The 10011-nt window shown below is 44.2% G+C and overlaps 1 protein-coding gene and 2 non-coding genes across 3 annotated transcripts in view; all 3 read right to left on the bottom strand.

Moving 5' to 3' along the window:
* Positions 1 to 909: 909 nt before the first annotated feature.
* Positions 910 to 981, bottom strand: TRNAC-GCA. The gene has a single exon. It is a non-coding gene; the product is annotated as a tRNA-Cys (tRNA).
* Positions 982 to 1255: 274 nt separating this feature from the next.
* On the bottom strand, positions 1256 to 1327 carry TRNAC-GCA. Its single transcript has one exon. It is a non-coding gene; the product is annotated as a tRNA-Cys (tRNA).
* A 5944-nt stretch (positions 1328 to 7271) lies between these two features.
* The window catches only part of CUNH17orf98 (chromosome unknown C17orf98 homolog), a 9111-nt gene continuing 6371 nt past the window's right edge, over positions 7272 to 10011 (bottom strand). The window contains exons 2-3 of the mRNA XM_019505354.1: positions 8962 to 9061; positions 7272 to 7556 (exon numbers count right to left, since the gene is read on the bottom strand). Coding sequence (XP_019360899.1) covers positions 7399 to 7556; positions 8962 to 9061 — 258 coding nt within the window. The 3' untranslated portion in view covers positions 7272 to 7398. The remainder of the gene's footprint in view (positions 7557 to 8961; positions 9062 to 10011) is intronic.

Raw genomic sequence — 10011 nt, 5'->3', positions numbered from 1 at the left:
GTTTATTGCGGAGTAGACTAATTAGCTATGCAACAAACTTTGCAAATCTACACATGTGCCCCTGTTAGGATGGAGTAAACATATAAATACAAGTGCCAGCCTGCTGCGGAGTTTTTACACCATAGCAACGCTGGCTGAGGCACAAGGATGCTTCAGTGCGGAGGCTGCTTGCCAGCTAGCCCTGCACTAGAGCATCCTTATGCCCCAACCAACTCCTCCACAGCACATTGAGTTGAGTCTGAGTAGCCCAGGGCTGGCAGACTGACCTCTGGGGTCCCCTGCTGGCTGGGACTGCTCCGACGTGGCTCAATGTGCTGCGGTCCCAGGTGCATGTTCAAATGAAGTGCTTGGGAGTGATAAACTCTGGAGCAATAAGATCTAGAGTTTATTGCTTTGCATTAACTGCATGTGTAGACTTGCCCATAGTAAATAATAATAATAAGAAATTCCCATGAAGACCTGGTGATATCCAACAGGCCAATGCTAAAAAATTACCTCTGCATCTATTTTCAACAAAGACTGCCAGATTGTTAGGGTGAAAGGCATACTAGATATTTCAGCCCATTCTCAAATGCTCTTTAATAGTAACTTTAAAGTCAGCTGATTCTGATTGAACTGGGTGACCAACCTTGTTAATTTTAAGGCTTGTATCTATCTGGGGTTTTTTTTGTTTGTTTGTTCAAACAAATCCACACATTTTGCTGGCAACCTAAATAGCCCAGATTAAAATAAACAAACAATATTGTGGTCAAAGCTCTTTAAAGATCAAGCTTCTTTCAGGCACCTAAAGTTAAGCCAGTCAAAAATGGAAGGGCCAAAGGTAATTGTCATACTGGAAAATAAAGCTCTACCTTTAAAATGCTAACATACTCTCTTAAGACACCACCTGAAAAAAAAGGTAGCTTTGAAAGGGGGCACCCAGATTTGAACTAGGGACCTCTTGATCTGCAGTCAAATGCTCTACCACTGAGCTATACCCCCTCTCCTTATAGTGTTTCTTAAAGGATTCTTCTCACATCAGTTACCATTGTTCTACTTTTTGCATCTAAAATCATGGAAATTTTACTTGGCATATTAAATACTATTTAATGAAATAGTCATATTTCCATTCACAATTCCCACAATGCTAAACTACTTTTCATTAGTAGCCTATTTGTTTGCCACAGTTGAAAAACTAATAAAAGAGATATCATGTTGTGGGGACAGTTAAAAAGTGCCTAAACAGCAAGTATTTTTAATTTTTTAAAGAAGAAAGAGGGGGCACTCAGATTTGAACCGAGGACCTCTTGATCTGCGGTCAAATGCTCTACCCCTGAGCTATACCCCCACTTGTTAATAAAGCTACAGGTAAGGTGAATTATAGATACTTGTTCTGTTACATTCCACTAGGCTCTATAATTGGTTTGCATCTTCATACCTGGCACCATTTCCTGACCCAATCATTAGCTTTCATTGTATATTCAAGAAAAAAACACATTTCTTCCTGCAGTTTGAATTAGAGTCATTTGGGCCAACTTAATAACATAGTTCTAACTCTCTATGAATTTTTATACAGAACAATGCTTTAACCCCATGCCTTTTAGTTAACACCCCTCTTCAGGTGCTTTCTCATGGCAGACACACCCTGAAACCACATAAGCCATATTAAATAATTACCTAGCAAAATATACCTGCCTCTAACAAGCTCTTCCTTTTTAATACAGGAAAGGGAACTTTTTTTTCTGTAGCAAGCTACCAGATTTACAGAAGAAATGCAGCCACCTCTGGGGGCAGAACACAATGACTATTATACAGCACAGCAAACCACAGGTACAATTATGGAAAGGAAATTAGGAGGCAGAAATTAAATGGGGGTTTAGTGGAGGATGTCAAAATAAAATATCAGCAACTAATTGCCTAAGGTAAAATTTAGCTGAGACAGAGGGGACATGAGACTGTCCCAATTAGTATATAAACAATTCACACTATCATTCCCCTTCTCTTTGAAATATCACTTGTCTTCTAAGATAGCAAACTCCTGAGGGCAGAGACTGTGTATGCTTAAGTGTTTAAACAAAGGAGTCCTACTTTGTTGGAAAATTCAGAGCACTGCTGCAATGTAAGACATAACAGAAACATTTACTAAAGAAGGGCTTTATACATGGGCAGATCTAGGATTTTGGAAAGGGGGGACCAGATGGTGTGACACACCATTACATGTAATACAACACATATTTATCTCCAGTTAAAGAAAAACCAGAAGCTTTACAAATATGGTAGGGGGCCAGAACTAGATATTATTCAGTTTAAGATCACAAATATAACTATTTGAATGTGCACTAATTTGTTAAAGTATATATATACCTTTTTAAAAAGCACAACAAGCTAGGCACAAAATAGCTGATAGTCCTGCAGTCATTATAGGTAAATGTAACATCTCTTATTCAGATTCATAAAACCAAATCTAGCCTTCATGAGTGGCTTGGCAGTACCTTCAATATTTCACTGTCAATCATTTTTACACCTGAGCTAATATCACCACACCTCACTTCAGATTTTTAGCTAAAGCTAAAAACAGTCTGCAGGGCTGTGAAATAGAAGACAGACATTACCAGGAATGGTTAACAGAAAGCCAAATTGCAGAAGAAAGGCTAGTTTGAAAAGTGAAACATTAAGACCATTACGAAGGAGAGAAGATTGTTCAAATTTGTGGAGTGGAGCGAGATTAAGAGGAATCAGGGAGACAATAATAAAACATAAATTCACTGACACTCCACACTGCCTGAATAGAAATGCCACTGCCACTGCCAGGCAGCTGGTTTTAAAGTTTGGTTACAGCAGGAATCACAGGGGGGGAGGGGGAGGAGAGGTGCTGTAGAATATTAGCACTGTTAGGTGTGCAAATGCCTATGCATGATCCTCAAGATGAACCCAGAGGCCATGTTCAGATGGGCATGAATGCCGCATTGCCCCTGGAGGCTGGGGAGGCATCGTGAGCTCTCACAGGCGGCAGCGACACTGCTGGTGCCGGGAGTGTGGTGGAGGCAAGTGGAGAGCTGCCACAGGTAGCTGCAGCACTGTTGGCAGGGGGGTGGTGGGCAGTGGCGAGCACTGACCAACAGTCAACGACCACCTGCAGAAGCTGCCAGCGGCGATCAGTGACCACTCACAGACATTGCCAGCGGCAAGCAAGGGGTGGCGAGCAGTGACTGCCCAGCGGTCCTGTCGACAGTGTTGGCAGCACCTTTTCACAGCAGGTGCACCACCATGCTTGGGGTGTACGTGCCAATGCAGATGGGCACGGCGTTGCAATCTGTGGTGCCGTAGACCCATCTGCAGCACCACACACTGCACATTCAGGCATTGTCTTCACTGCTACCTTGCAGCATGGGGGTTTGATGCTGGGAGATCCTGGGGTCAAAAAAACCCATGCAGAAAAAAGCAGGGCAGTGGATGTGGAGGCAGTGCGTGGCGCGCAAAAACAGAGCCTGGCCAACTGAAGCTACACTCCAGCTGCCAGCCAGGCTCCCAGATGCAGGAGCACCATAGCTGCAGCTTCCTCAGCCCCCAGAACCCCAGGTAAGGCTGTTGGGGCCAGCACAGTTGCTGGCCCCAGCCTCACCTACCTCACCTGGGGTAACCTGCCACATGCCAGAGGGTGTGTGGCACAGGCACTTCCTGGGGACAACTAGCAGTGGCACAAGATGTACTGCTGCTAGTTGTTCCTTGGGAACCAAATGTCTGCACTCATCTGGATGTGGCCAGAGATTTCAAAGGGGTGTTCATTGTGTTATAAGCATTCTAACCTAATGCAACAGAAGGATTGCTCCATTATTGTTAAAATTAAGAGCTGGCATTTTCCAAGGAGTGCCTTAAGTATAATGAGGTTGAGAACCTCTGCCCCACACAAAGCCCTAACAAAGTCAACAGAGCTCTGTTGTGGAGCTGCAGCACAGTTCTGCGAAGCAGTGACTGGTGCCAGCCGGTTAACCAGAGAAGCAGCGCTATATGGGCACCTCACCAAACACCAGGGGAACCTGTTGGCCCATTTCAACCAGTTTGCGTTCTGCATCAGGAACATCCTGTGGAAACCCAGGAACTTCCTGATCTACAGGCACATGGATGTAGAAGTGGTAGGCTATGTGAAAATGGCTCTGAGCAAACTCCAGACTTACTATCGGAAATCAGTAGTAGAGGATGGAGAGGACATGGCCAGTCACCTGGCACAGGGACACGTGGCATGCATAGGCAACATGTAAAAGGGGTAAGGGGGGCACGTTCCCCCAAGGGGCACGTTCCCCCAAGATTGGCCACTGCCTCTGCTGCCACTGCAGGCTTCTGCAGGCAATTGCCACTTGCCACCCCACTTCCTGCCATCAGTGCCATCACCAGCTTCTTCAGGTGGTTGCTGCTCACCACCACCAACACTGCCACCAGCTTCTGCAGGCAGTCGCCACTCGCCACCCTGCTGCCAATGCTGCTGCCCACACATTGTCCCTCCCCCCAGTCTCAGGAGGTACCAGTCATTCATGATGGCACAGGATCTTCCAATTCCCCCCTAGCAGGGAAGGGGGCGGTGACAGCGAGGAAGAGGAAGAGACAAACAAAACTGAGGACAGCAACAGCAGCACTGGGCCCTCCAGCAGGAGCTGGAGCAACAGCGACATGAACAAGTGAACTGAGTTTGTGACCCTGCAAGTGGGGTGGGGATGAAAGGAAGGGGTTGCCTGGTCTGAGAGACCAGAGTTTGGGTGTGTGATGTGCAGTGCAAATATTGTAATGGGTTCGGGTGGCCAGTGGGCCTTTGTACAGGTGTGCGGACTGTGTGGGTGCAGTTTTTGTAACGGGTTACATTTTTTCTTCTTTGTGGGGTGATACTCAGAGTGTAGATATATATAACCATATAGATAGATAGATATTTTTCCAAAAACAAAATCTGCAAGATCAGAACCCAAAACATGACAGGTCTCCTGCCAGGAGGTCTTTGTGCCAGTCCAGCTAAGCAACAGATCCTTTTCTCTGTCTGCCAGGAAAAGCTGTTTTATTTTCATGTTGACTGGGAACTTCAGGTTCTGTGTCCTATGCTTACACTAGATATCTTTCTTCATAATATTTATGATCAACAGTCTCAGCCCCACAAGGAGCAGGATAACAGATCAGTTAAAGCAGGTTTTTTTTCCAACAAGGGCAACAGATCCTTTCAAGCATGCCATGCAATATTAGCAGTGTTTGGTGTACAGATATCTATACATGATTCACAAGTTAAACCTGGAGACATCCAATAGGAATCCAGAGCATCAAAAGCATACCGACTGTAAATGGGTTCTTGGCCACTCAGACCAGAGATCCAAAGTTGGTCAGACATGATGTCACTCCCCTGGCTACAGAAATTAGCATGCCTTAATGCTGAAGGGTCACTAGGTTCAAGTGGACTCATGGCTTCACTAAGAATTTTGCAGGTGGGAGTACCACTATAGATCAGTTGCTGCTGTTTTATCATGGCATGCTCAGACCATGTCTTAGGTGGTTGTTGTTGCTCACTCCAGCAAAGCACTGCCTTTAGCAGAAGATCCCCCATTCCCAAAAGTTTCCATAAAACCAACATAATCCAAGTGCTTGTTTGCATATAACACACATGGTTGTAACACCCATAATGCAGAGCACACCCTATTACAGTCTTGCCCAACTTTGCAAAACATATATTAGAGCTCAGCCTTTGAATCTCAGTGAATTGATAGGTAGCCTGAGACTAGGGTGCCCCAAGTGAAACTAGACCTCCCTGCTAGATTAAACTGGATTGCAGAGCTCTTTTGGGCCAGTCTTGATAATCTTTCCTGTACTGCTCCCACACCTGCTTCCAAATGAATCCAACTGGTGTATGGCTCAGTCCAAAGCCTGCCAGGGCTACTTAATAAACTGGTCAAAATCAGGTGCTGGAGAGAGAGAGAGAAAAAAAAAGAAATCCCTCATAGAAGAATTTTGTACCACTCCAGTGGTAGAGATGTTACCTTCCTCTAACTCAGAGAGGTTTCAAACTCCCCACCTACCCCAGCACAGATCTGAACAATAGGATGCTTGGCCCAGGACTCGTGGCAGCAGTGGAACCCATCTCAGGCATGGTGGTGGCAATAATTTAGTGTGGGGCTGGTGGCAGTAACTCCGGGGCTGGCAGTGGAGGAGCTTGGGTAAGTAGCTACTTGAGGCAGTGATGGCAACATGCCAAGCATCCACAGGGTGAGCAGGGCTGTGTCAGCACAACCCTCACTCACCCTCCTGCTATCAGTGCCCAAACCTATATGCACTTAGGGGTCCTATACTCACCCTTCAGGTCAGGCCCCACCTTCCAGACAGGCCCCACTTTCACCCTAGCTACACCCCAAATTCCCTAATGCACTAGGAGCCCAGTGATCTGGATGGAGCATCTCTGTAGGCCAGGAACCTCCTGATGTACAGGCACATGGAAATTGAAGTAGCAGACTGCATTAAAATGGTAGCAGACAGCTAAAATGAGTGTGCTCTAGTCCTACCACCAGAAAACAGTAGGAGAGGAGGCAGCCAACCCCACCTGGCAGAGGGATAGTTGGCATAGGCTTTTCAAAGTTTCCCCTTAAGGGGAAGTGAACAGTGATAGTGAAGGAGACAATAAGTCAACTGGGTCGAGTGACAATGATGAGGACAGCAGCAGTGGAACCACCCGTGGCAGCGATATGAACCAAGGGCTTAAAGCTTCTAATTAGAGATAAAACACAAGGGACATTGTAAAAGTAACAAGGAAAGGAATGTGGACCAGTGTGCAGGAGTACAGGTGTGATCATTGTAATGGGCAAGTGGAGGTGAGAATTTTGGTATGGATGTAAGGCTTTGAAAATGGGTTAAGGTTTGGGAAGAATGGTGTGTATCTATCTATGTACAGGCCAGATTCAGCCCACAAGCTATATGTTTAAACACCCCTGCTTGAATTAAAAGGCCCTAGTATCCTCTGCCTACTATAAAACTATTAGGTGCCTCCTTTGCCTAGGTCTCTACCCACAAATTTTTGTGAACAGGTACAGAGAATTTGCTATCTAAGTTTGTATACAGACAGGAAATGAGGCAGTGAGCATGTCAGCTATCATCACATTTTGCCCAGGAAGAAAGAAAAACTGATTATTTTTTAAACATGTGAGGGGCATGACCTATAACTAGTTATGCAGCACCCTTCTGCCTCAGTCCAGAGTGGTTGGTCAAAGAGCCCAAATGCTCCATCAGTAGATCATATTGTGGACAAATAAATCACCCGTGCCAGCCAGATGTTAAAAATAGAACAAACAATAACTACATTTTAATTTTAAAATCCTACTCCTAATGAGCTCTCTCCAGAACTCTGTTGTGCCCCAAGGGGCTAATATCAAGGGCATATGCAAAGCAGCTTCCACATCCTCAGTGGAGCGGGAAAATAGTGACTTCACCAAAGCAGGATGACTTCTTCCGCAGATCAGGGGTGTTACGACGATAGCCAAAGCGTCCATTGTACCCTCTCGGTGGTTTGACATCTGCCAGGTAACCATCGTGGCCGCTCACATACTCAATAGAATGGCCTGTGGAGAAGGGAGTTGGCCACGTCAGTTCCCTTTGAAACTACTCCCTCCAGTCAGCAACTATGGAGGAAGCTCACAGTAACCAGAGTTGGATGGAAAATTAGAATAAATGTCTTTTTTTTTTTTTTTTTTCTTCAAAAAAAGATGTAGACACCATGACACCAAAACATTTACCAATTCATGTTGGGAGTGGCAGATTTTGCGCAAGTGTGAGTGAGATTGTGCATCTGTCTCTCAAATGTCATTTTATTTTCTGGTGACATTTTTTAAATGAAACATTTTTATTTATTTATTTATTTTTGTAATTTAAAAGTGACCTTTTCTTTTAAGTTACTTTTTATTACTTTTAAATGTCTTGAAAACTAATCCTGATAAAAGCCAAAAGCCTTACACAAATATCGATAACAAGCTTTTGTTTGGGGTCAGACAGAATTCCTCATTCAACACAAAATGCTTTTTTCCCTTGAATTTCTGATTTGTCTTTTTTTAAGATTACAGTTTGGGTCAAATTGAATTTTAACATTATTATTATTGCTGTTGTTGTGCATTTGAGAATCGACAACAAACTAATAAGTCCACTTTTTGCAGAGTTTCATTACTAAGAGCCTCTTTTTTAGTGGCTAACCCAGCTCCCAGAGTAAAGTAGGACTATTTTACAAGACACACGGAAATTGAGGAGCATTTTACACTAAGGAAATGGCAAAAAGATACACTGGTTCTTAACACCTAGTTAGTTCCACTTACCAGGATAAGCCAGGGGCTACTGGGAACACATTTTAATGCACTGATTTGACCTAAAGGTGATGGGGGTTGAGACACTGAGTTTAAAAACAGACAACTCTTGGTTGCAAAATAATACCTTTTATTAATAAGAGGTATCATTTTGGAACCAAGAGTTCTAGTTTTTTTGTATGTCTTCTCATCTCAGACCAACATGGCTACCAAGTACACCCCTAAGTTTAGAGAAGGCACAGTTGGAAGAACGGAGTTTAAGGAAATTTTAACATATCTCCGTATCTTCCTGATGTGGGAGCCAAAATGATCCCAGTGGAACTTCAGGGGCCTGAAGGTTGTTCTGATAAAGCAGTTTCTTCTGACAGCTCCCAGTCACAGCAATACATACCCTGTCACCAGCCATAGTTTGTGGGGAGGACCAGAGCATTCTCCCCTGCCCCCTTGTAGATGTTAACCACTTGCATGGGCTACTACAGGCACCAGGACAAGGTAGGGTTGGGGTCAGTTCCCCCATTATGATGGGGTCTAGTGAACTGTGTCTTGGGACAACTAAGTTCTATTTCTGGATGCAGAAAGGGACATACAGAAGCTGGTTTTATCTAGTGCAGTTGGCTCCATGAAAGAAATTCTCTATGAGGGAGTTGTGCCAAGGTATGGAAGGGACTCTTACCTGCACCAGCCCAGTTTCTCCTGTTCAGGTATCTCTGCCCTGGCCCATAGGTGTGGAAATAGTCCACTATCCAGCCATCCCTAGATGTGCCACCATACTGCTGTGGTTAACAAAAGAAAAGAACAAACATTCAGAGCAACACTAGGTTTCACTTCATCTGTAGATCCTAAGATGGCTGCCTAAACTCCCATCAGCTTTGGCTAATCTATAAATGGTGTTAGGAAATGGGTCTATCTTTGAAGATGCCTGCTAGTGCATGGTAGCACAGCACTGCCTTCAAACTTGTCTAACTTTATCCCATCTACGTAGTTGATCCAAAAAAATATCATAAAAAAGTCCTTGCCTCCTGCATATTTTCAAGCCCGTTATGGTGACAACATGAGTCCTATGCCACTGATTATGCACTTCATCAGACATCCAGGGTAGAAAAGAAAGTGCACCAGAAAGCAGGATCTTTGTTGCATATGCATCCTCAGAACTGCAGAATCAGCTGCCATGCAAAATATCTTAATAATTGTATCATGATAGCTTCCATTTTGCCTTGTTTGCCATCTGTAAGGAACCAGATTCTGCATTGTTTCCTTCCCTGACCTGACCAGAATCCTCTCTGGCACTGACAAAGGGTGTGCATTAACAAGGTAACATCTGTACAGCTCTCTGAAAAATGCTGGACCTTGCCGGCACAGACAACAGTAGAAGTCTGAAACCTCTCATACAGCTTCCAGGGTCAATGTTAACGGAAGCCTACATTATTTATTAAGCACAGCAATGTTTGGCACTTATGCAACATGTAAAAGCGAAGCATCACATCCCTGTCACAAAGCAAATGAATATGTAAATGCCTGTTTTCATGCATATGATGCACTCACTTGTGTGAGATTAACCCAGCACCTAAATGTTGCAGGATTAACACCTGGATACATCTATAGATGGGCTAAGGATAGTTATTTCTGTGAAGGATCTGTGAGATTTTAATAAATAAACTGAGAAGAAGAAATATCACTAACAAGAGAGTCTAAATCAGTATCATTCTTCATTATTCCAACTTCA

This window comes from Gavialis gangeticus, unplaced genomic scaffold (assembly GCF_001723915.1).
Source record: "Gavialis gangeticus isolate Ggan-Ray unplaced genomic scaffold, GavGan_comp1, whole genome shotgun sequence".
NCBI lineage: Eukaryota > Metazoa > Chordata > Crocodylia > Gavialidae > Gavialis > Gavialis gangeticus.
Note: the sequence above shows the minus strand (reverse complement) of the source record. Positions and strands in the feature narration are given on the sequence as shown.